At 47.9% G+C, this 25755-nt stretch overlaps 1 protein-coding gene and 1 long non-coding RNA gene across 2 annotated transcripts; one reads left to right on the top strand and one right to left on the bottom strand.

Moving 5' to 3' along the window:
- Positions 1 to 4633: 4633 nt before the first annotated feature.
- Positions 4634 to 5014, bottom strand: LOC106003615 (protein SPIRAL1-like 1). The gene has a single exon (XM_045080306.1). It carries the CDS (start codon positions 5012 to 5014, stop codon positions 4634 to 4636), a length of 381 nt encoding a protein of 126 aa, XP_044936241.1.
- A 10315-nt stretch (positions 5015 to 15329) lies between these two features.
- LOC106003616 lies at positions 15330 to 21850 on the top strand. Its single transcript, XR_001176207.2, has 3 exons — positions 15330 to 16516; positions 20862 to 21103; positions 21811 to 21850. It is a non-coding gene; the product is annotated as an uncharacterized LOC106003616 (long non-coding RNA).
- Positions 21851 to 25755: the final 3905 nt, after the last annotated feature.

Genomic DNA, 25755 nt, shown 5'->3' with positions numbered 1-25755 from the left:
GTCCAGAATCTACTCCATCTCAGTCTTTCCCATTGCAGTGGAAGGGCACTCCATCCTTCTGGTTACCCAGACCAAGAAATTTTAGTTCCTTTTAAATTCTCTCTTGAGAGAGAGAGAGAGAGAGAGAAAACGTAAGAGACTCTTAATGATAGAGAACAACCACCTGAGGGGTGATAGAGGGAAGTGGGTTGGAGATGAGCTAGATGGGTTGTAGGATTAAGGAGTGCATTTGTAGTGACAAACACTGGGTGTTGTACATAAGTGATGAATCACTGAATTCTACTCCCAAAACCAATATAGCACTGTATGTTAAATAATGAAAATTTAAATAAATTTTTTTTTTTAAAAAAACCCTCTCTTTCTCTAATACTCCACCTTAAATTTAGCAGATTGGCCTAATCTCCAAGGTTTGTTTAGAATCCAGGCACGTACATCAACTGCACCTTTTCTGGGCTGAGCCACCATTGTCCCTTGCCCAGGTTACTGCAGCGATCTGCTAACGGGTCTCCTTTCTGCCTTCGGCATCTCCTCTGACCTAGGCTATTTGCAACAAAGCATCCAGTGTGTTTCCTTTGAAACATAAGTGAGATCAGGGGCACCTGGGTGGCTCAGTCATTTGGACATCTGACTCTTGATTTCAGCTTGGGTCAGGATCTCAGGGTCGTGGGATCCAGCCCTGAATCAGGCTCCATGCTCAGTGGGGAGTCTGCTTGAGATTCTCTCTCTCTCCCCTTTAGCCCCTCTCCCTCCAATCCCATGTGCATGTGCTCGCTCTCTCTCTCTCTCAAATAAATAAATAATTCTTAAAAAAAAAAAAAACCCAAACCAAAAAAACATAGGTGAGATCCTGTTACTGCTCTGCTACAATCTTTTCAATGGCTTTCCATCTCCCTCACCAAAATAGATGAGCCAGAGCCCTCCTAAGGTCTGGCCCTGCCTGACCTGGCACATGTTACCTGCTGATTGCATCTCAGCCTCCCGCCCTCACTCCCTCCTCTCCTGCCCCACTGGTTGCCTTGCTGCTCCTTCAGTATCCAAGGAACACTCCAGCCTTCAGGACTTGGTTCTTGCTGTTTTCTCTGCCAGGAATGCTCTTCTTCTTGATGTCTTGGCTAACTCTTTCATTTCCTTCATATGTTTGCTCAAAACTGCCTTTTGCAATGAGTGAATTCCATCCAGTATTACAAATGACCCTCCTCTTCCTATGAATTGCCAATTCCTTTTACCCAATTCTACATTTCCGCCCATTTCACTTGCCAACACACTAGACCATTTATTCTGTTTCTTATCTATTTTCTATTGCCCTTTGCTAGAGCATAGGCCCCATAAGAGTAGGATTCTTTGTCTCTTTTATCCCAAGTTCCTAGAATAGTGCCTGACATACAGAGATGCTCAACAAAAATTTGTCGAGTAAATGAATGAATTGTTGTATACCTAGCACCATCATCTGGGGAGAGAAACATTGAGGCCAAGAACCCAAGAAGAAATAATAATTTTCATGGATCTTACACACCAGACCAAATGGCAAATATCAGTTTATACACTTCCATTAGTCTGCTTATTTGCTGAACTTGGGTCTTGGTGGTTTCCTTCCAGAGCAGCAGAGTAATGAAGCACATAGGCTCTGAAATCTGACTGCCTAGGTCCTGGATCCCATTCTGTACCTTGCTGGTTTGGTGACCTTGGGAAGTTGCATGACTCTCGTGCCTCATATGCCTATCTAGAAAACAGAAAATTAACCTTTTAATGTTGAAGCCTCTGAGGGCTCACTCTTTGGTCTCCCTTATAGTTGTCTTCATACTCACTCCTTTGGTGAGTCTATCTTGTCTTATTTGGTTTTAAATATAATCTGTATGTCAATAAGATGGTTTTAAAAATATGTTCATGATTCCCTTAGTATATATTCCCCCAAAATGTGAAGCTCAATTTTCATCCTTTCCAGTAGGGCTGGACTTGTTGACTTCTTTTGAAGAATAGATTATGGGATGGGATGTCATTTCCAACTGAACGGATTTTTTTTTGAGAACTAAATGAATTACTATAGGGGAAGGGCTTTGACCAGCATCTGGCACAAAGTAAGCACACACTGTTATGTTTGCAATATTCAGCAGGTTTGGGGACCTGGGTGGCTCAGTTGGTTAAGCGACTGCCTTCGGCTCAGGTCATGACCCCTAGGTCCTGGGACTGAACCCCACATCGGGCTCCTTGCTCAGAGGGGAGACAGCTTTTCCCTTTCTCTATGCTGCTCCCCCTACTTGTGCTCTCTCTCTCTGTCAAATAAAGGAATGAAATCTTAAAAAAAAAGTATTCAGCAGGTTTTCTCTTTGGGTGGCTCTAAAATTTGTCTTTCCAAATGTGCTGCTCTGGATAAGTTTTGATGGGTAAGTTTTTGCAAGGTGCGGGAAGTAAATAGGTATCTATTATTTTAGTCAATAGGAACAAGCAATCTAAATTCTCTCCAGTCCTGTAGTTCCACAGTGTAACCTTTGTAAGATGAGAGCCAGATGGGTGAGAGGGCACTTAGGGAAATCTGCACTGGAGTCACATTTTCAGCCTAAGACAATCACATTTAAGTTTACAGATAATATTTATGTAGCTTTTATTTTTTTTTTAAATAAGAGAGACACATTTATATAGTTCTTATTTTTTTAATAATGTAAATGGATCTCTTTTATTCTAAGATATGAGTTTTAGAAAAGAAAGTCTTTTGTGAAGCAAAGGGAATGTTGTACAGTGTTGGTAAATATGTCAAGCAAAGGTGTTAAGCTTTAAAGTTCCTTAAATATGTTAATACATTAACATTCATGTTAAAACACATGAAATCAGTAAGAGGGGGCAGCTGGGCCAGTCTCACCGACACATGAGCATGCAGTCTCACAGGTCCCCATGCTCAGAAGGTGCTGGATGCTTGGTTTCAGGTTCTGCTCTTTGAGCAAGGCACCCCATATTTTCATTTCACCGTGGGTTCTGCAAATTATATTAGCCAGTCTTGGGAGGTGGAAGTTATTAACTGAACGGCTATTGCTTCAAGGGTAAAAGATTTCAAAACCATCTGGTCATGTTATGAAATACACTTAACTTCTTTGTGTCTCATACTATTTATAGTAAAATGCAACCAAAAGCATTTTTTCCTTTGACTGTGGAGGCAAAGGGCCTGTTCTTGTCAATAAATTTCTGTGGGTATCATAGATCTTCACTCACTGACACTAGTAACACATAACTATGTGGCTCATGGCTCCATAATGTTTTAAAAATCAGATCTCAAATCTTATAAAATTGTATATAACTTCTTAGAATAGCTCCTCATTATACATATTTGAATATGGTACCAAGGACATCCTAAAAACATATAGAACATTCTATTCTAAATTAGATAAATTGGATACATTTCCCAAACATACTGGAGTTTCACTTTCCGAATTAAAACAACAACAACAGGGGCGCCTGGGTGGCTAGGTGGGTTAAGGCCTCTGCCTTCCGCTCGGGTCATGGTCCCAGGGTCCTGGGTTCGAGCCCCGCATCGGGCTCTCTGCTCAGCGGGGAGTCTGCTTTCCACTCTCTCTGTCTCTGCCTGCCTCTCTGCCTACTTGTGATCTCTGTCTGTCAAATTAAAAAAAAATTAAATAACAGCAACAACAACAAAAACCCAACTAAAGAGTTAATCATCATTCCTTCCCTTTTGTCCCTCAGGGCTGGTGAAATACAAATTTTCCTGCTACATTATAAGCTCCTTGAGAGCTTGGGCTCTCTGTCTTTCATCGCAGGAGTGCCGCAGAATGCCTAGAGCAAAGTAGACCCTCAATTCACACCAGTACTGGTTAGCTAATAAATGATTAACAATGAACTTTTAGGTAGTGGAGGAGACTGAGATCTTTTCTCTTTTTGGCATGGGGGAGGAGGGACCTCTGAACCCTTCCTGGAAAGCTCTTCAAAAAGGACTCCTTTTCACAGTGAACACAGAACATATGTGCCAGCTCTGCTCTAACCTCCTGCGTGTCATTCTTGTCATTCGCAGCCTAAGCCATCCTATGCGGTAGGTCCCTTTAAAAAAATTTTTTTTTTCAAATTTATTTTCAGTGTAACAGTATTCATTGTTTTTGCACCACACCCAGTGCTCCATGCAATCCGTGCCCTCTCCAATACCCACCACCTGGCTCCCCAACCTCCCACGCCGTTTTTATTCCCATTCGACGGACAAGGAAACCAAGGCACGCAGCACTTTGGTCATGGTTAGTGAATGGCAGAGCTGGGATTCAATTCCAGGCGTGTGCTCTGTGCACAGGGCCCCATCCCTAAGCAAGAGTTAGAGCTACCCACAGGGAGGGCAGCCTCCTAGGTGGCCAGGGCAGAGAGGCACAGAGGCATGGGGAGCAAGATCCATTGCAGGGGATGAAGGTAGATCACAAGGTCAGCCCGTGGACCCAGGGAGAGTGTGGACGCCTAATACAGTTTCTCCAAAAGTGCTGTCACCCCGACTCTCCTTTGGGGAAGTGGGAGCATTCCTGTATGCAAATACTTTTTAAAGCATCGTTGTGAAGACTAAATCCCAAGCCTAAGGGCTGGCTCCGCGACCGCCGGGCAGCCAGGCGTAGGCCACGTGGCGGGTCCGCGCGAGGTCTCTGCGCAGCGGGCTTCACGTGCCTCCAGCTGGCTCACAGCGCCCCCTGGGCGCGCGGCGGTGTGCTTGCAGCCGGCGGTCCCCCGCCCCCGACGCAGGCTCTCGGAGCTGAACCGACCCAGCCCCCTGCATGCCTTCCCTTACCCGCCCGGCCGCCGGACTTCGGGCAAACACACGCCTGTTTCGCGAAGAGGGGGTCGCGGTCCTGAAGGCACCGAAAGCTGCAGGGGGCGGGGGCGGGGTTGGGCGCGGGGCTGCGCCGCGGCGGGCGGCCGGGGCGGGGAGGGCCGCTTCCCTTTCTCGGGATCCGCTGCGCTGAGACTGAGAGAGGCTCAGGATTTCCCCGCCGCTGCTTGCGACTCCGGGGGATTTCTCAGGGCTCTGAAAACAACACATCCCGGGCCGGGAGGGATGCGGGGTGGAGAATGCCAGATGTTTTGAATTCTTTGAAATCTCTAAGCATCTAGAAGAAATAATCACGGTGGGTAGGTGTAAGTAGCTTTTTGATATGGGGCACATTCCGCCCCCCACCCCCAGAGCTTAAAATAGAATTTTTCAAGGGAAATCGAATGAAAGTATAAAAAATTCGCAAACGCTCTTGCTATAAAACAGAAGCACAATGCTGCAGTCCCGCCCCCCCCCGCCCCCCACCCAAGTGTGGTTACCCTCATCATCATCCATGCAAAATAGGTCCTTTCCTCCAGTGATGCAGCAGCCACCCATGTCTTTCCCATGACTTGGGCCATAGTTAGTGTGAAGACCCTGCTGCTGACCCCGGACATCGGAGCCTTCCCTCAGGGCCTGGCTATTTCCCTGACGAATCCCACAAGACTCGTGTCCGTATCCCCCTTCCGCCCCATGGCTTTTCTCTGCCCGTGTGGTTTCTGGAAGGCTGTCAGACATTCCCTGTGCCCGTCTGTTTTTAAAAAAAAACACACAGAAGCCTCTGTGATGTGCACAGGACACTAGGGGGTGTGGCTCCCATCAGATCCCTCCAGGACCAGAGGGGAGGGGGCTTGGCGGAGTGGTGCACTTGGAAAATAGGATACAAGTTTAAGGCCTGCTTCTGCCACTTCCACTTGGGGAACTTGGGCGAGCACTCACGCTCCATAGAGCTTCACCTCCCTCATCTGTGAAATGGGTGTGATGATTAAGTGAGTTGATGTGTGACGTTCCGGGCAGGTGCTCAGTCCTGAAAGTGCAAGGTGAGGGTGGATGTTCCCGGGCACCTGTGCGCTGTGATACGCTCCAGTCTGGTGCTGTTTGGATCATGTCCTGGCAGTAAAGGAGTCAAGAGCTGGTGGGCAAATTCCCGAGGCCGAATGCTGACCAGCCCCCAAGGTGACCTTTTTCCATATATTCACTGCCCTGAGATTCTAACTGCAGCCTGGGTCGGTTTGTGGTCAGGAGGCAGGTCACACTCTCTGGTTCCCTGTGTGTGTGTAGGGCCACTGTATCTCTCAGTCAGGCTCAGAAGATTATTTTGTGCCGAAAGCCTGTTGGTGGCCTGCCACTTCTCATTCTTTGAGCTGCAGCCTTGGAAACTGCCTGAGGCCAGGGGCCCTCCTGCCTAGGAGAGGAAGCTTTTCGTTCCCTTTAAGCTTCCCGATCTTCTGGAAGAGGAGAGGAATCCCCCAAGCCAAGGCGATGAAGGGTTCGGTGCTGCTCCCTGGGTGGTCTTCCCCACTCTGCTGCTCCCACAGGTGGATCTTCTTTCCGCACCCCCAGCTGCTCCCGCCCGCCCCGTCCCTTCTCCCCTTCCCCTAGGAGATGCGGGAGTTTCCTAGTTGGTGAGTGACCTGTGTTTCCATGTTAAGTTTGGGGGGAGCTAGCATATTGCAGTTGTAGGGGGAGAGTGAAGGAGGCAGAGGGTGCAGGGTGAGGAGGGGGGCTGAGGCCGCAGGGTCTTTCTCCTTCCCTCTCTGCCCAGAGCAGCTCAAGGCAGCCCCCTGGGGAAGGGTGTTTGCTTTGCAGACTTCTCTGGGGGTGAGCTAACAACCTGGCTTCCTGGGAGAAAAGCATTGTTTGGGTCCCATCAATGAACTTAATAGTAACTGCTTGGACGGTTGTAAAGATCCGCTGGGGGGGAACTCCCAACCGTAATGAATTAGGTTGGCCAAGTATCCTGAACATCTGTCCACTTTATGCACATCTGTACGGGCACAGGAGTGTTCTGGGGAGTGCGAGAGAAATCAAGAGGAGAAGCAGCAAGTATACCGTTGTCCTGCGGGCAAGAAAACTAATATTGCACTTCTGTGGACATAACCTCCCCTAATCTAAGGCAAATACTGAGAAAGTAAGATTGCATATTTTCCCAAAGAGAAAAATGATTATTATGGTAATTAATGTTAACTCAATTAATGGGTTTCTAAATTTCTAAGTTCAAATTTGTTGCTAAGGATACACCATACACCTGTAAGCAACCTGAAAGGTCAAGTTCATGTAGGATTTCTTTTTAAATGAGGGATTTCCTCTGCACCTCCTGTGTTGTTTTCTCCCTGCTAGGTACGTGATGTTGCCTGAGGGACGCAGCCTCTGACCTCACTTGCCAGGTGAAGGGCAGCTCCGTGCAGTGCAGACCTGGAAGGAATTGACTTTGAACCAAGAAGAATAGAGTGATGGTCTTCCTACTGACCTGTGCTCCGTGATGCCCATCTGGTCCCTGAAGAGGAGGAGGTGCCTCTCACGGGTCTCAGGGCTCTGTGTCAGCTCCTCGGAGCTGTGGAGGATGGACTCCCTGCCGGCTGGGCAGCTCCAGCTGTGGGAGGGTCGCTGAGGACATCAGGCTTTTCCTGGGAGGAGGTTAGGAATCAGTGTGAGGGAAGCCTGACGATTGGTTGGCAGCGAGTATGTGAGGAAACTCCTCTCAAAACAAGTGACCCCTAGTTTGGCTTCACTGGGGGAGGGGGGGCGGAATTAACAGAGAAAACAGCAAAGATGCAAATTATAGATTGTTCTTCTAAAACCTGAACTTTAAAATATGGATTTACAAGAAAGCACAGTAAAACAGGTTGAACCATTGTTTGGCCCTGCTTCGGTGAACAGCTAGTAACCGCTTGTAATGTGCATGTTAAGGATTTCCATGAGGGTTTAAACCTCAGGCAATGATTCCCAAACTACTTCATGCCATTGTGCCCCAACACCAGCCCGTGAGCAGAGGCAGGGGAGGCTGGCCCACCCACACCACGTGTCCCCCCACCCCCACCCCCAGAGCAGAGGGGAGAAGTGGGGTGCCGTAACTCATTTGTGGCGCACGGGTGGGAAGCTCTGACTTACCCATTTACTTAGGAAAAGTCTTCCCTAAAGATTGGGAAGGTCGAGTTTAGTCGGGTGCAAAATCGAAACTAATGACTCTAATTGAATGGTTTCCTTCCAGGTAGTGATTTAGCCGCAGTGCAGAGCAAACCTCATCTGGGAGGCTTGGGTAGTCAGAATTCGTGACCTGACTCCAACATATTCTCCTTGTGATGCTTAGTTCCTGTTGCTTCTCTACAGGATGTTCACGTCCTGGTCATTTAGCCTGTTTCTGGACAGAGATGGATGACCTCAGTAGGCATGTGTGCAAGTGTATGTGTGTATACACATGTGTGTGTGTGCATGCGTGTATGTCAGGAGGGAAGGAGAGGTGGGTGACCCTTCTTGACGCGTCTCTGAAATTACGCCATCCAGGTGGCCACCTGCTTAGCCTTCTCATCTGGTTATTTCGACTCCTGGTCACCTCCACCTTCTTCCATACTAAAGACAGACAGCAGTAAGAACTCTGGAAAGTCAATATTTTACGCACAGAAACTTCTGTTTAATTTAAATGTGATGTTTGAATAAAGCTGTGCTGGGGCTTGAGGACCCCGATTCTGTTATTTAAGGCAAATGCAAAAAATATCACCTATTCAGCGTTTTCTGGAAATCTGTAATGTGGCATGAGTCTTCGACTGAGCTCCCTGATGAAAAGGCGCCACTTGTCAGAATCGCTCTGTTGCCTGACCTTCCCACCCACCACAGACCTCCCACGGCCTCTGCCCTTTCAGGGTGAGCTGGTGTCCAGAAATGATCCACCCCCAGCGAAGCCGGGGCTTGTGAAGCAGGGGTTGTCAACCTTGAGGACGGCTAACAAATTATTTAGGGAAGGGGTTAGGCTCGAGGAACGGGGACTCAAAGCCTAGGAGCTGGGAACTAGAGCCCCTTTCTCTGTTTATAAACATCTTTGGTTTTCTCTGAGTTTTTTTTTTTGAGAAAAATGCCTGATTATTTGAGGGATATATTTGAGAGATAATAACTCACTAGTACGGAGCACAGCTTTGTCTGTCTGGTTACACCCATCAGAGCCTGCCTCCCTGCCTAACGCAGAGGTTGGGCCTTCAAATGCCTGCGAGGCAGGGCAGGGAAAATGAAGGGGAGAGGAAGTGAGCCCAGGGAGCCAGTTCTGGAAAGAGCCAGTAAGCCAAAATTCTGTCAACTACTTCTAAGCATGTATTTAAGTATTATTTAAATTTATTTATTTAAGCATAATGCTCTGACCCCTGGCCCACTTCCTCCGAGGCACCTGCAGATAGAGCACAGGAAAATGTCCAGATGATACAAAGCATCTGGCAATTTGGCCAAAATATTTGAGTATTTTTAATAGGCTGTTGTAAGCCATATTGAGAGTAACAGATCTAAATCTGTCTGATAATTGTCTGGGCTTTTAAAAAAATGGACCCACGGAGAACATGACCAGTAAAAGGAAGTAGGTAAAGTTACTTTCGAAGTCGGCTCAGCCAGTGCTCACCGACATTCCACCTCCGTGGAGACACTCTTCTCTTTCTCCTTCTTCCTTCATCGCTCTTCCCCTAACTGCTGCTCCCATCCTCCCCGCCTTTTTTGTGTTTCTTTGAGATCCCAGAAAAACAGGCCTTCCCTGGGGCTTTCGTTTCCTTTCACCCCTCCCCATTTGAGTGACATCATGAAAAAAAGCACCTCGAGCTAACCATATTTCACAACACAGGGGCCGCTGCATTCACACCCTAGGGGAAATTTTTAAAACGCACTGAAATAGGAAACGAGTGATGTAGCAAATACCTGGTGGAAGGAAATAACCTTGCCCTTTATCTTTCCACAGGTGGTGATTTTCCAACGGAGAGCCGGCGGTGGCTCCCCACAGTGAAAGTGCTGGCCGGCTGCGCTCTGCTCCCCCGACACCTCCCGTGGGGAAGGAGCTGGGGTACCCCCAGAGTCCCGAGTCAGCTCTTGGCCTGAACACGCTTGACCAGGCGGAGGGAAGAGTGTGGTCAACAGGCTCACATGTGCGATTTCCCAGAAGGGAGCCAGGAAATAATTAGCTCTATTTCACTTCCTCCGTGGAACCCCTTTCATCTGTGTGTTTGGCAGAAAGGGAGGGAGGTCGGTGAGGTATGGGAGTAGGGGGGCGGTCTCTGAGTTCCTAGTGGCTTTGCAAAAGGAAACAAAAGGGAAGAAGTATTGTTGAACTGACTTGAGCAGTAGCAAGCCTGAGCTCTCCTAGGGGCTGGGGTTTGGAGGCAGCGGAGAAGCAGATCCTTTGGACACCATGACCTGGGGTCATCTGCATTTGGAGTCACTCTGGCGGGAGTCACAGGGCACAGCTCTCTCTTCAGGCACATGTTTTAATGTGAATTCCCCCTGAAGTCCTTCAGGCAGCCTCATTGCCCAACACTAGGATTCCATTGTGGCTCTTCTCTGTGCATTCCCTTTTTCCTGCTATTTCAAGTTTTACACCAACCTTGGCCGAAATTACCATTTCTTTCAATGAGGCTGACATCTTGAGTGCCTGCCATGGGCCAAGTGTATCTCTTTACTCGTTCCTTGTAGTCCTCATTACACTCCTGTACCATCAAGCCCATTTCACAGATGATGAAACTGATACTTGGGGATGTTTTTTTTTTTTTTTAAAGATTTTATTTATTTATTTGTCAGATTGAGAGAGAGAGAGAGAGAGAGAGTGCACACAAGCAGGGGGAGTAGCAGGCAGAGGGAGAAACAGTCTCCCCACTGAGCAGGGAACCTGATTCAAGACTTGATCTCAGGACCCTGTGATCATGACCTGAGCCGAAGGCAGACACTTAACGGACTGAGCCACCCAGGTGTCCCTGGGGATGTTGTTTAATCTGAAGATCACATAGCTAGTATGTGGCAGAGCTGAGACCTAGGGTCAGGACTTTTCCTTCTCCAAATGTCCGAATTCTCCCTGCTGAGTATTTCTCATTTATCCTTTTCCTCCTCAACTTGCTGATGTTCAGTCTCTTGTGTCAAGTTGCCTGCACTATGTCAATAGTGTCTGACCCTTTCTTTGCCCAAGATCTCAACACCCTCAGTTCTCTGTGCCCCTCCATTTTCTGCATGGCTATCTGGGGAATATTTAAAAATACATATGCTTAAACCACTCTCGGGTTAAAATCTTGTCGTATTCCACGGTCTTTGAGATCCTGAGGGCTCTGTGTGGCTGGCCCTGGCCCTTCTCCTGCTGTTTGCTGGGATGGCCCCTCCACAGCCAGGGACTGCTTGGAGTGTGGACTGCCAGTCTCTCTGCAAACACCCGTCATCTCATTGCCTGCTTGTCAGTCTGTACTTGCCGCTGCATTCCAGTTTTGTTCCTACACCCTCGGGCAGTGTGCCTGTGGGCAATGCACAAGAAATAGCCAATGAATGAAGCATTCGAAGATGTGTTGAACCACATTTGGACTTTTACGTGCCTTGCCTAATTTGCTTTCAGCTGAGGTCCTCGGGACTTATCTTTTTCTTTGGTGCCTTATCCCTCAACACCAGCTTGAAGCCAGGGGGCAGAGTCATGGAATAATGGAGAAAAGCAGCAGCTGGTGGAACCCCAGGGGAGCCAGTACCCCCTGAACTTTGCTCTTTAGCAGACACGGTGGGGTGAAGAGGAAAGCACGCCAGCCAGTGCTCTGAGAGTATCTGATCCAACCTGAAATTAGACTGAGAGTCTTTCTCCTTTCTATAATTGTGTAACAAATTAATAAAAAGTGTTTTGATACCTTATAACAAATGACAGACACTATTCTCTCTCTATAGGGTATCTCACTTTTTTTTTTTTAAGTTGACATTTTGTTGTAGGAGTACAGTAAAAGGCCAGTTACTTTTCCTGTAATGTTATCATTCGTGCTCCAGTAATTTCTATAATAGCAATGCATGGCCTTTCAGAAGGTTTAGAGTTCAGAGTACTTTCACCCACATTGGTTTTAATTCTCTCTACCTCGTGAATCAGGCAGCCCCACTCACAGGTGGGCACCTGAGTTCTGGAGGTGGGGAACAGAAGGGGTGAATGACCCGAGGAGAGGCTCCGGACCCTCACATATGAACCTGGGCTCTGTGGGTGGGTTGTTTGTTTTGTCGATCTTTTCATAGATTCTCATCTAGAGAGCCTCCCACTTGCGTAAAGGCCATGGGTGGAATGTTCTGTCGGTAGACTCTGCTAGCTGGAGGGCTGACTGTGGGCTCAAGGGAAACACCCAGCCAGAGCCGACCTGGGGAGCCGCCCACAAGCCCACAGCATGTGAGCAGCAGGAAGCAAGACTGTGCCACCCCCGCCCCCAGCTGAACTCCTTGGTCCCCGGTGGCTGCTCTGGCTGGGTAGTTTCACCACACCGATGCTTCTCTTGGTGTATTGGATCAGAGAGACTTGGGTGATCCCAAAGAGGCAGAGGAGGAAGATGGGGTCAGGTGTACCTGTGCCTTGAGCGGCAGGTCCGGGGCAGGGGTTCAGCTGGCTTGGAAGCATTCAAGACTCCAGAAGCATTCCTGGAGCTCAAGGATGGCTGCATGGGGGAAAGGGGCATAGTTTTTGTCTTGTTTTAAAGCAGATTCTCAAAGGGCTCCATGTCCCACCACCCCCCACCCCACCAAATGTTTAAGATCCACTCTTCTATAGGAATTTCATGAATATATAAATAACATCCTACCTCCAGGGTGTTCTATATTATCCCCAGTTGGTGGCGATAGGAGATCATTGTGCCCGTGACCTCAGCCGTGTCCTGCTGCCCCTCAGATGTGCTGCGGTGTTCAGCGCACTGCTGTTCTCAGCTTGCAGTGGCCCCTGTGTGGCGGGAAAAACTCCCACTTTCTTGTCTGTTGAAACTGGTGCAGATTTCACCTCCACACTCACGCCTTCTTCAACTTCCTGGGGCAACTTGGGCATCTTGTTCTGACTCTAATACACATATTGCTGTCCTGTGGTCACTTGTTTACCCCCACTGCATTGAGAACCCTTGGAGAGCAGGGCTGTGGTCCATCTATCTTTGCCTCTCGAGGTCTAGCTCTGTGCCAGATTCACAGATGGCTGGGTGAAGCTGTTTGATTGACAGCTGGAAGCCAGGCCATTGAGAGCTGACGTGAAGCCAGTTCTGAGCTAAATCAGGACAGGTTCTCAAAATGTGGTTAGCCTGAGTCACACAGGACCCCTTAAATGTCATATAAAAATTGTCATTTGCATTTTGATGGTGTGGTCACCATGACAGACCAGAAAATGAAGCTACTTACTGAGCACGCTTTGTATGCAAAGCCCTCTACTGAATCCCCTCCTAAGAGAATGTGTAAATTCTGTCTGATTTGGCCAAGTTCATACAAAATTTAAAGTCTTGAACCCTGGTCCTCTGGCCAGACCAGTCAGCATAAGTCTGATGTATTTTGTGCTTCCAAGCTTGTTTTCAGACATACCACATATTCTAAAACTAAATATCTGGTAAGAAAGAGCAATTGGAGAGCTAACCATGTTTCTTTATAGGTCTTTGGAAGGAGCACAATTGGTCATATGAGTCATGTCACGTTGATTACAGATAATAGCACTTGAAAATGCTGCGTGCTTCTATGCAGGCAAAGCTATGAAATCCATTTTTACTACTAGAAATCAGACACACTTTAATTTTACTTACCTTCTTGAATATCACTAACCGTGAAGCAGTCTTACTCAAGACCGGCCACCATTTCACTTTTCTATACACTAGATTCCCGTTCATAGTTTTTCTCATCCTTCCCTGCTGTGGAGACAGCTTGTGCTCTGTCATTAATGTCCATGTATACTTTGAAACTTGTGTTTGAAGTTTTTAGCCACTAACGTTGATTGTGAAAATCATGGTATGTGGATATTTTGTTCCCAGCCCATAAATTTACACCATCCCCAACCACACCACACGAAAGTCTTCTGCTGACACCCCATTCTCCCTGTGCTGTCCTGATGTCTCTTCCCAGATAACAAATACTGCATGGGGACACTGAGGTGTGAAGGCCCTTCTGTAGGACCAGGTGTATTAGTTAGGCTTTCGGTCAAGTTTCCCTTATGTTTGGAGAGCTGAGGAAAGGGGTCTTCATCTGTCCATTGAAGAGAATAAGCTCCTATCACTTTCCCAGAGAATTTTCCACCACCTTTAAACTCCCGCTACTTGTGCCCAGACACCTGTGACGGAGGCTCATTGACTACAGTTAAGGCCCCTGCTCAATGATGCTCAGACAAGCCCTGAGTGCAGTGCAGGCTCTGCCTTGCTCCTGGCCCTTGTCTGCCCTCCTGCTTCCCTCCTCCCTCTCTATTCTCCTTGGCTCCCGATCACACCATACCCAGCTCAGTGGTTGGCACAGCCTGCTCAGTACCAGCCCTGTTTCTGGGTGACATTGCTTCAAGGGACTTTGGGGCCAGGTCTGCAATGGCTCCCAGGCCTTTCCTGCTCTGCCATTTCTCCTCCATTCTCTAATAAAAGTCCTGACTTCAAACTTGTGCCTCAACAGCACTCATCAGGATAACAGCTATATCATGTTCATTCTCAAATATATTCTCAAATAGTCAGGGAAAATCTTATCTGCCATCCATTGCTGTGGTTTCCTTTGCAGTGTTTGCAGCAGATGTGTCAAAGCAGAAAGGATTTGTCTACAACCTTGGGGCTTTCATATGCAGGAAGCGGGAAAGGGAACTCTGCAGGGCGACTGTGGGCCCAGGCAGCAGCCAGGTCTTCTGTGATAGTTGGGGACACTCCTGCAAGTTTGCCTGGGAGGACACGAGTTCTCTGTGTCCCCGGCATCCTGAGATGCAGGCTTTGGGCCCCAACACAGGGTCTGGAGGTAAGAGAGAGACCACAGTATAATCATGGAGACAGCTTTGCCAGATGCGGTCCATGGCTGGAGTGGCCTCTGTTTGGTCATTCTCCCAGGATGCTTGGCCATGTTGTTGTAGGTTCCTGAAACCCCGCTTCATGCCAAGAGTTTTAGGTAAGACCTGAGACCAACATCTCCTGGATCTGAGAGGGGATCCCGGTTCTTGTGATCTGTGTGGCAAGTTCCCTAACCTGCCAGAGCCTCACTGGGATAATAAATGTACCCATTTCATCAGGTGGGTTTGAGGGTAAATGATGCAATGTGGTGATGACAGCAGCAGCAGGCCTTTGGGAAATGCCAATAACTGGTAGCTTTTCCAAGCTTTTGTTCCGCCCAATCTCCTCCTGGGGCAAGTGAGAACCTTTGGGAGAGGGATATTTGATGCTCAATCATTTAGGGCCAATTCAGTAAAGAAAAGATTCAATTTAAACAACACTTTAGATTGACTACTTTTTAAAAAGATTTTATTTATTTATTTGTTGGAGAGGGAGAGAGAGCACAGGCAGGGAGAGCAGCAGGCAGAGGGAGCAGCAGGCTCCCCACTGAGCAAGGAGCCCGATACAGGACTCTATCCCAGGACCCTGGAATAATGACAGAAGCTGAAGGTAGGTGCTTAACCAACTGAGCCACCCAGGCATCCCATCTTTGGTCCTTTTGGGAGTGTCCTCATGTGATGCCAAAAAGCCCTAGGGGATCCAGGGAGCTACCTGATGCCTTGTCCCAGGGACACAGTGTAGCAGAGACGAAGCTGAGGCATACTCTAGACAGGGCAACTTTGGGGCACGATCAAGATGCAAAGTGGCCCAGAAAGAGAGATAGAGAGAGAGAGCACAGCAGGGGTGCAGTGAGAAGAGGAGCAGGTGGTGCCTCTGCTTAGAGAACTCCGTGTTCTCACCCGGTCCCTGGAAGCAGTCTGCTGCCGTGGGTTTTCACCTAGCTGCTGGGTTGCCACACCTTCCCTAAACTCCTGTGCTGTCTGGCAGCTGATGCTGAGGAACCATGCAGAGCCTCAGACTCCTGAGCTGGGGAAAAAAGCAGAGCAAACTCATTTTGGTCCTTGGCAGGGAATAGCATTATTCTCAGGAAATACAAGCTCCCTTTTGAGTAGGGGAGGCAGCACGGAGGAGGCACGCACCTTCATGCATGGACCACTGGGCGGGGCTAGCCAACGGCCCGGTCATCTGGTCACGCGGCAGAGCAGAGACCCCGTGCTCTCCTCACCCCCACCCCCGCCCCCAGTGCAGCCAGTCAGATCCCGGAATCCCTGACTGGGACTCCTTCAGTGATGCTGCGACTCACGTGCCTCTGGATATGCAGCCTGGGAAGCACTTCCATCTGAAAATGATCAGTTCTCCTTCCACTTGCCCCAAAGGCCCACAGATGGATCTGATCACTTTCTACGGGGGTCAGTGGAGCAGGGTAGAGGGAGAGAGGCTTTAGGCAAGTCGCTGGCTTCTCCAGCATCTGCAGGCTGATAGCTGTCCAAGGTGACAGCTAGGCCCTTCTCAGCATGAAGGTAATGTGCTTGGAGCTCGCATGGGCGTTTCCTTTCTCGTAGTACAGAATGAATTTTGATAGGGAATCCACTGATGTTTTGTAACATGGTATATCCTATTCTCTTGTTCAATTGTTCAGCAGATATTTCTATAACTGTGTCCCCTGGTACTGATTATAAGGAGTGAGGATTACAGAGATGAGCAAGTAGATACCATCTTGCCTTGAAGAGCTTATATTCTACTGAGCAGCACACATAAAAACAACTGAGCTCACCATGATCTCATCACAGCTAAGGTAAGTGCTTCAGAGAAGTGAGAGGTCAGGAGGCAGGGGGCCTGCCCCTGTCTGGGTGGTCAGAGAGGGCTTCTGTGAGGAAGTGACACCTGTGCTGAACTCTGAAGAAGAAGTAGAAGTGAAGGTGAGTAGAAAATCAGGGGCAGTGGGAACAGCATATGCAAAGGCCCTGGGGAGGGAGCTAAGGTACAGGACAGAGGAAGCAAGAGGAGACCAATTTGGCTGTAGTGCAAAGAAGGCAGAGGAGACATAGTATAAAATGAGGAGGTCTAGTGAAGTATTGAGGTCCCATTAGTTGTCCGATTTTTAGCCTAAGAGCCACGGGAAACAATGGAAGGGGTAAATAGAACAGTGATATGACCAGATTGAACTGGGTTGGGCAGCAGTGTAGAGGGCGTGTTGGGAAGCCCAAGTCAGGGTGCCTTAAGGCCATTATGAGCTACTGCACTTGTTCAGGGGAGATAGTTGTGAAGGTTTCAACGGGTAGTGCTCTGTCATCTGGTAGGGCAAGGTCATTAATATGAAGTCTGTTCCTCAACAAAACCTATAAAACCAAGCTAAATCCTTGCCATTTTCTGCACTGCTACAATGCTTGGAAGGACTTACATGTCAGTTCAGTGTAAATGTTGGTGGGACTGCAAGTTGGTGCAGCCACTTTGGAGAACAGTGTGGAGATTCCTCAAGAAATTAAAAATAAAGCTTCCCTATGGCCCTGAATTGCACTACTGGGTATTTACCCCAAAGATACAGATGTAGTGAAAAGAAGGGCCATCTGTACCCCAATGTTTATAGCAGCAATGGCCATGGTCGCCAAACTGTGGAAAGAACCAAGATGCCCTTCAATGGATGAATGGAGGATGTGGTCCATATACACTATGGAGTATGATGCCTCCATCAGAAAGGAGGAATACCCAACCTTTGTAGCAACATGGACGGGACTGGAAGAGATGATGCTGAGTGAAATAAGTCAAGCAGAGAGAGTCAATTATCATATGGTTTCACTTATTTGTGGAGCATAACAAATAGCATGGAGGACAAGGGGAGTTAGAGAGGAGAAGGGAGTTGGGGGAAATTGGAAGGGGAGGTGAACCATGAGAGACTATGGACTCTGAAGAACAATCTGAGGGGTTTGAAGCGGCGGAGGGTGGGAGCTTGGGGGAACCAGGTGGTGGGTATTAGAGAGGGCACGGATTGCATGGAGCACTGGGTGTGGTGCAAAAATAATGAATACTGTTATGCTGAAAATAAATAAAAAATAAATTTAAAAAAAATTTCAGTGTAAATGAACCATCAGCGAGGTCCTAACCCTCAGACAGTCAATGGCCAGGGTGGCTGTTTCGGTGGTATGTCCCACTGTCCCAGTCAAAAAGGGTAGGGCCTGGATGCTCTGCAGATCCCAGGGGTTGAACCTCACTTAGCCTAGAAAATGCCCCATTTTGCACTGAGGGAAAGCAGGGGTTGGGAAATCAGTGTCCTCACACTGGCTGAGGAGCCCTGGGGAGCTGAAGGGGCCAGAGCAGGAAATCTTGCTTCAGGCTTCTCCTGGCCTATCCCTCATAATCAGGAGCCTTGATTTCTGGGTCGTCAGGGGAGAGCTGCTTGCCCCATCAGTGTTGGCAGCGAGGTGCAGGAGCAGAGAGACTGAGCGTCTTCTGGGCACCCAGGGATCCGTCTTCCCAAGTGAGGGTAGTCCTGTGTTCATCACCTGGTTCTGAAAGGGCCCAGGTCTTGTAGCTGGGGCATTAGATCTCACTGCAAGGAGAAATCCCTAAATATTGGACTCCCTGACTGTCCCATGCAAAAACTCATTCCAAGGTCAAGCAGAAATGAAGGCCATTGTCCACAGTCTGGTTGACCCTGCAGGTTACAAAGGACAGCGGACCTCATGTGAACTTACGGGGAAACGAGGAGTCAAGATATATACAAACCCAAGGCGGTGGATGGTCATGCTTAGCTGCCAATGGCTGTGGACACAAAATGAGCACACCTTTTGGAATCTTTAGAAGTTAGAAAAATGCTTTATTTGAGCCCAAGTTAGGACAGCTGTCTGGGAAACACACCCTTCACAGGGAAAAAAGTGCTCCAGAAAATGAACAGTTTTTATAGGGTTAGATACTTTTTACATCTTATAAAGGCTCGAGAGATTCTAGATTAGCGGATGGGCAGGAATCACGAGTTTTATGACAAAGGGATGCAGAGAGTAGGAGCGTTGATCCCTGCGTCAAGGACGAGATGGTTTTCCTTCTGTGACTACTCATTCACACAGCGGAGGGACAAGGCAGGTGTGGCAGGATGTACGTCAGGCTTTGGGTTTGAATGGTTTGTATACAGTCATGTTGACTAAGAAAGTAGTCCAAACTGGCATCCCTGGCCTATCAGGCCTTCAGAGAGGTTTCCTCTCATCAAGGCTGGTGGTGGCGAATGGGGCTCCTAGCATGGGTCCCTGGCGGGGATGTGCTGGGGGGCTGAGCCAGCTCTCCCTCCAGCACCATGGCTCATGTACACGAAGAACCCATGTGACTGAACCAGGAACAAAGGACAAAGGAAGTGGCCTCTCACCAGCCTGGTTTTTAGGAGTGGAGAAGAAGCCTGTTTTTCCTGAGGTGCCCATCTGTGTCCCACGGGCACCTTGACATCACCTTGCTTAACAGAGCCTTTCCTTTCCATGTTTCTCGACCCCTGGTAAAAGACAGATAGCAGAGTAGGGTGCTCTTATTTATTTATACCTCCAGACTAATGGCTTGATTTATTCCCTTCCTGAAATCAGGTTTCTACATGAGAGGAAAGTTGTTGCAAAAAAAAAAAAAAAAAAAAAAAAAGTGCTCTGAAAGCCGAGAAAGTCCATCTTCCCCTCCTGGTGTCGTCCAGCTCAGGGCTTCCTCATTTTCCTGCTGCCCTTTCCAAAATCATCAAGCAGTAGCCGAGGGCAGGGGGGCTCCACGGGGAAGCTGCGGGCTGGAGAAGCAGCTCACACTGGACTGCAGGGTCTGGAAGCAGCCAGCAGCCCCTGCACTGCTCTGACACACAGACACATGGACACACGGACATACTCCCCTGCCGCAGCTGTGCCAGCCAGCGCCCTCTGCGGTGGGCCAGCCCCTCTGAGTCATCAGCCTGATAGAGATCACATCCTTTTCTTCACTCTCTCGGCTCTGCTGAGCATGGGCTGAGCTTCCGGGCTGCGGACAGTTGAATCACACTGGGTTGGTTTCCAGCAGACTGTGTGTGTGCGAGAGCAGGTTGGAGCTGTGCACCAGCCTGGGGCTGGCGGGGTGCTGGGTGCCCCCGTCGAGGCGGTCTCCTGTCAGGTGTCCACCTCGGCCTTTCCCAACCTGGCTTCATGACAGTTAATCCTTCGGGGGTTCCGTGGGGCATCAGAGAGTCCAAAATACCTTGTACCATGTGCCCTGGGCTGGCATGCAGAGTGACTCAGAGGGGAACAGGGATACAGGGATTCCCAAGAGCCAGGAGGTTTGGGCTGGAGAAGTGCCACTTCCTCTGACTGGCCATGGGAGCCTGGCCAGATTGCTGCAGGTTTGCATGGAGTTTCAGTCTCCTTATGTGGAAAATGAGCACACCCTGTGTGTTCTGGGCAGAAGGGTTACGGGCAGTCCCATCATTCATCTCATCTCTTCTTCCAACAACTTCTTGCACTTGAAAAATACCTGGCCCAGTGCTGGGGGTAGGTTCTGGGGGTAGAGAACAGAGGAAGAGGGCATGGCCCCTGCCTTGGGACATATCTGAGTGGGGGGGGAGCACAGCTAAGACACGTTCAAGAGGGTCAATAGCTTAGCAGTTGTCAGATACATAGATTCACTTGAATGCTCTTTCTGAGACAATAATGCTTTAACTTTTAAGGAGAAGCAGTCAGAAAATGTTGAGGGCAAAGAGAACAGTCACCCCTCACCCCACCCCATCCTGAAATCTCCCAGCTGGTTTCTGATGTGTTCATTGCCTTTCAGAAGAAAACAAAGTGATTTCATTTCATAAGAGACAAGGCATAGGAAATGGACTTAAACTAGTATCAGATTCCTGATGGGAACAAGGAAAAGCAGGAGAGCACACAGGGCATGCCCATTTTCCGGGCAGGGAGACTGAAACTCCATGCAAATCTTCAACTATTTGGCTAGGCTCCCCTTCAAATTGCCCAGGGGCCAGGGGCACCTCTGTTTTCCGAGATGAAGAGTGAGTGGCCAACAATCCCGTGGAATTTGAAATAAGTCAAGTCAACCACGGTGGAAAAATGGAACGCACACTGTTGAGGGAGTGGAAGGGACCAGACGACGCACATTTCCTACATCAGACATGACTCTAAGAGCTTGTGCTTGTCACATTTTGATTACAGCATTGGAGAAAGTGGCTCATCACGTCACACCCATGGGCAAAGTCACATTTCGAGTGGGAATTTTTATGTCTATGATGGAGATTAAGGAGCCATCCATTCATTCTCGCACACCTACAAAACTCCTGGCCCTTCTCTGGTCATTCCATGGTCAGTATCTACTGAGCTCCATGAAGGACTCTGCACTGACTTCTACATGGGGAACAGATAAGGCATGTCCCTGTGCCCTGGAAGCCACATAAAAAGTAAGTACCAGACAGGCAACATTGGAGACAGTGCCTGACTGTGGAACAGCTAGTGAGAGATGCTCAGCAGAGGAGTTTTTTGAATTAGACAGATCAGGGAAGGCTCCCTGGAAGAGGCAGATTATGAGCTCAACCTAGAAATACCAGCAGGATTAGGACAGGTGGTCCACAGTGTGCCCAGATCCAGGGAATAGGTCATTAACCTCCTGACTGGAGGAGGATAGGAGGAAGAAACTGAAAGGAAGTTGATTTCCTGTGGACCAAACCCCATGTTCAGGAGGTGGCCACACCAGCTAGGCTAAGTGGATGCATATCAGTTAATCCTGGAAGAAATCATGGAATTAAAATCAGCACATCCACCTCCAGCTACAAGCCCAGATTCCTTCCTCCCTTGTTCCTGGGCCCGCCCTGCTCTCCCATCTACACCTTGGCACACTGGCCTTTTCCAAACAGGTGATGGGTGGAGAAGGAGGCACAGTAGAACTTGCCAAATGCCCTCCTGCGTCACTTCTTGCAGAGGGCTTTGCGGTGACCCTTAAAACAAAATTTTCCTGATGTTTAGAAACACACCTCTGCTTCCAGCAATCCCAAACGGAGTTCTCCATTCCAGGGCTCCAACCGCAAGGGAAGTCATCTCAGCCCTGGAGGCTGGGTGCCTCCTGCTGGTGAGAGTCCGTAATGACAGCATCCCTGTGGTCATTTTCCAGATTTCTCCAAGGAGAGAGCCAGGAGGAACTTGGCCTTCAGGTGAGTAACTGCTGATATTTCATGAGTGCTTCCTGAGTGCCGGGCACTCTCCTAAGGGCTTAAATGGACTAACTCACTTTCTCCTCTTAGTAGGCCTATGAGTTGGTACTGCTATTGTCCCATGTTAGCGGTGAGAAGACTGAAGCCCAGTGAAGTTAAGAATGTGCACAAGTTTTCACAGCCGGCCATCAGGCAGGGTGGCCTGCCGACAGGGAGCTGACTCTTAGCAGTGGGATGTGGGACACACAGGAGTTTTTAGTGATATAAACCTGTATCATGGTAATGAGGGTTGTACAAGTTCTTGGTATGTGAATTATCTCATTAAAAAATGTATGTTTGGGCGCCTGAGTGGCTCAGTGGGTTAAGCCGCTGCCTTCGGCTCAGGTCATGATCTCAGGGTCCTGGGATCGAGTCCCGCATCGGGCTCTCTGCTCAGCAGGGAGCCTGCTTCCTTCTCTCTCTCTCTGCCTGCCTCTCAGTGTACTTGTAATTTCTCTCTGTCAAATAAATAAATAAAATCTTAAAAAAAAAATGTATGTTTAAAAACTATGTCCCTTGCCTGACACCTAATTCTTTATTCTCTTTGGCACATTGTCTGCACTCCTACCCATCAGAGAAGCTTTTGGGTTGAGAAGCACCTCTTTAAAAAGCCAACAGTCTATTGCACCGTAGACTCTGTTTGATAAGATTCTGCCCCCTGCCCCAGCCTGTCCATGACGTGGGTCAACACTGACAGAAAGGCTGCTGGGAGTAGGAGTCAAAGTGCTGGAAAAATAGCTTTGAGGAGGTAGGCATGGCTTTGGTTAACCTGGCAATTTTGAGGCAGCCTCAGGTCTGGGGACCAGAGTCTGGGCTTCACGGTGGAATGAATGGTCGTGGAGTGGGGCTGGGGAGTCTTGGTCAGAAGGTCCGGGGACTCAGTCTGGCGGGAATTGCCCAGCTGTTTTGAGCTATGTTCATTTTTCCTTTACCAAGGCACAAATAATTCATACTAGACAATTCTTATTTACCACAAAAGGAGGAGCAGGATAGCATAGCATAACCTATGCTTTAAGAGGTTTGTATCCACATCTGCCAAGGACTAGCCGTGACCTTGGGCAAATTACTTAACCTCTGTGCTTCGGGTTTTTAATCTGTAAAATGGTATCAGTAATGGTCCTTTCCCCATGGAGTTGTTATGGAATCAGTGTGTTTAGAACAGTGCCCCGCACGTAGTGGGGTTATATGCATACTTGAGATTTTATAAAGACTCGGAGCAGTAGGTTTATCTTTGTGAAAAACTTACTAGTGGAAAAAATTACGTTCTCTGTTTTCTTTTAGACTGCTCTCACTTCACGTTTTCCAGCATTTGTCTCTCTGAGGCAGAGACTCAGCACATTTGTTACAAGTAACAAAAGGAATGCTGTACTTTAAATTATATCCTAGTTCTGTGCCCCACTGGAAATAAAGTTTCCAAAGGAACAAGATTTTCTTTTGTAATTTTAAACTCATTGAAAGGAAATCGCTTATATGGGTGGAGGCTCCAGAGAAGGCTGATTTCCCTGGGGAAGACTGTAGTTCTCCCACATAGCCTGATTCTGTAAAGTCAGGGTTTTGGCAGGAGAACAAGGCTAACCCCTGGATTTAAGCTTCTTTCCTCAGTCTCTTGGGCTTCCCAAGGGAGTTCCCAAAGGACTAATCTCTTAAATCTTGGTTGCAGGGGTAGGCAGAGCCAGCATGGAGGAGGGGCGTCCAGTCCCAGTGTCCTTCTCAGTTTGTTGTGCCTCCCTGCTGTGCTGCAGAGCCCACACCCGGCTCTCTTTCCTGCCAGCCCAGCCGGTGGAGCGGGAGCCCTGGGTGGTGGCGGATGGCTTCAGGGACATTCTGAGGTGGCACCTGTCCTGACTGTCACCTTAGGCATTTCTCCTTCACCTTGTGTAAAGTGCTAATTGTTCTGCCCAGCCCCTGGCTTTTCACCTAGTTCACTCACCATTTTCCATAAACCACACAGATAGTAAATCAGCAAAAAGGGGGTCCTGGACCACCAGGCAAAGATGTTGTTTTGCAACTTAAAAGCCTGGGCTGCAGATTCAATAGACCAGAAGTGCATCTGGGGTCCTTCACTTACTAACCATGGTGTTGGAATGTAAATCACAAGGTCACTGTGAAGGTTAAAAGAAATAGTGTGGGTTCAGTGATTAGTGATTAGTAATTAGGGTTTCTAATTACAGAGCAAGAAGGAGCAAGGCTCTCTCCCCCGATACCTAGTGAGGAAAGAGGGTGTCTGAGGGAGGGGGCTCAGCAAGACATTATCGGGGCTCCATGAGCTCTTTTCTTTCCAACTAAACAGGCTGTTATGTACATATTCATCAAGAATATGTAACAATCATAAATATATATCCATGCCATATCAAAGCACTTAAATATATTAAGCTAATACTGACAGATCTGAAGGTAGAATTAGACAGCAATGTGATAAAAGTAGGGGATTTCAGTACTCCACTTTCAACACCGGATAGATTGTCCAGACAGAAAATAAAGAAGGAAGTGCTGGGCTTGAACTATACTGTAGATCAAATAGCCCTAACAGACTTATACAAAACATTCCATCCAACAGCAGAATGCACATTCTTCTCAAGTACACACAGATTATTCTTGGGATAGATCATATATTAGGTTACAAATCTTAGCATATTTAAGAAGACTGAAATCACACCAACTCACTTTTCCAACTACAATACAAAACTAGAAATCAATAAAAGGAAAAATATTGGAAAATCCACAAATATGTGTATATTAAACAAAAGGCTCCTGAACAAACAATGAGCCAAAAAAAGAAACAAAATGGGAAATTTCAAAAAATATCGAAACACACACAAATGGAAACACAACATACCAAAACTTATAGGATGCAGCAAAAGCATTTCTGAGGGAGAATTTTAGTGTATGATAAAACCTTATGTTAAGAAAAAGGAGAGATTCAAATAAATAACTAAACTTCACGTTTCAAGGAACTAATAAAAGAACAAATGAAGACCAAAGTTAGAAGAAGGAGGGAAATAATAAAGACCAGATAAAAAAACAATGAAAGAGAGACCAGGAAAAAACAATAGAGAAGATCAATGAAGCTAAGAGCTATTTTTTTTTTTTGAAAAGATAAACAAAAATGACATTTACCTAGGCTTACCAAGAACAGAGCAAGGACTCAAATAAATAAATAAATACAATTATAAACCAAATAAGGGATATTACAACTGATACTATATAGCTACAAACACTTTAAGAGATTACTATGAACAATTATATGCTAATAACTTGGACAACCTAGAATAAATGGGAAAAAAACGCTGGAAACATAGAAGTCACCAAGGCTGAGCTCAGGATGCAGCCAGAGAGAGGCCAAAGGGCCAGCCTCCCAAGCAGCAGCCAGAGAGGAGACCTCTTGCCCTGCCTAGAAACAGTGTTGTTCCCAACACTTTTCTTGAAGAACTGGCTGGCAGAATGGAAAACATAACATATGGCCAGGCTGTGGCAACCAACAAGACAGTGCTTCTCAATGTGTGGTCTTTGGATCCACAGCACCGCACCACCTGGAGATTTCTAGACATGCACCTTTTGGCACTACCCAGACCCCACAGATCCAGACTCTCCAGACGATTGTGGCTCTCTGAGAGCCACCCAACTGGGCCCCCACCTTATCACAGGAATCTTAAAGATGGCATCTCTGGGGATGGGCCCATCCACCCCAGCCCCATCTGGCCCTCAACAGCAGGGGGAGCCAGGCTTCCCTTCCCAATGGTGGTCCATCAAGAAACAAAAAGCCACTAGCCATCAAGGAGATTCAAATTAAAACCACATTGCGATACCACCTTACACTAGTTAGAATGGCCAAAATTAGCAAGACAGGAAACAATGTGTGTTGGAGA

Source organism: Mustela putorius, unplaced genomic scaffold (assembly GCF_011764305.1).
Source record: "Mustela putorius furo isolate JIRA1106 unplaced genomic scaffold, ASM1176430v1.1 tig00000450_pilon_pilon_pilon, whole genome shotgun sequence".
NCBI lineage: Eukaryota > Metazoa > Chordata > Mammalia > Carnivora > Mustelidae > Mustela > Mustela putorius.
The sequence above is the reverse complement of the archived record's forward strand: the minus strand, read 5'-3'. Positions and strand labels throughout refer to the sequence as shown.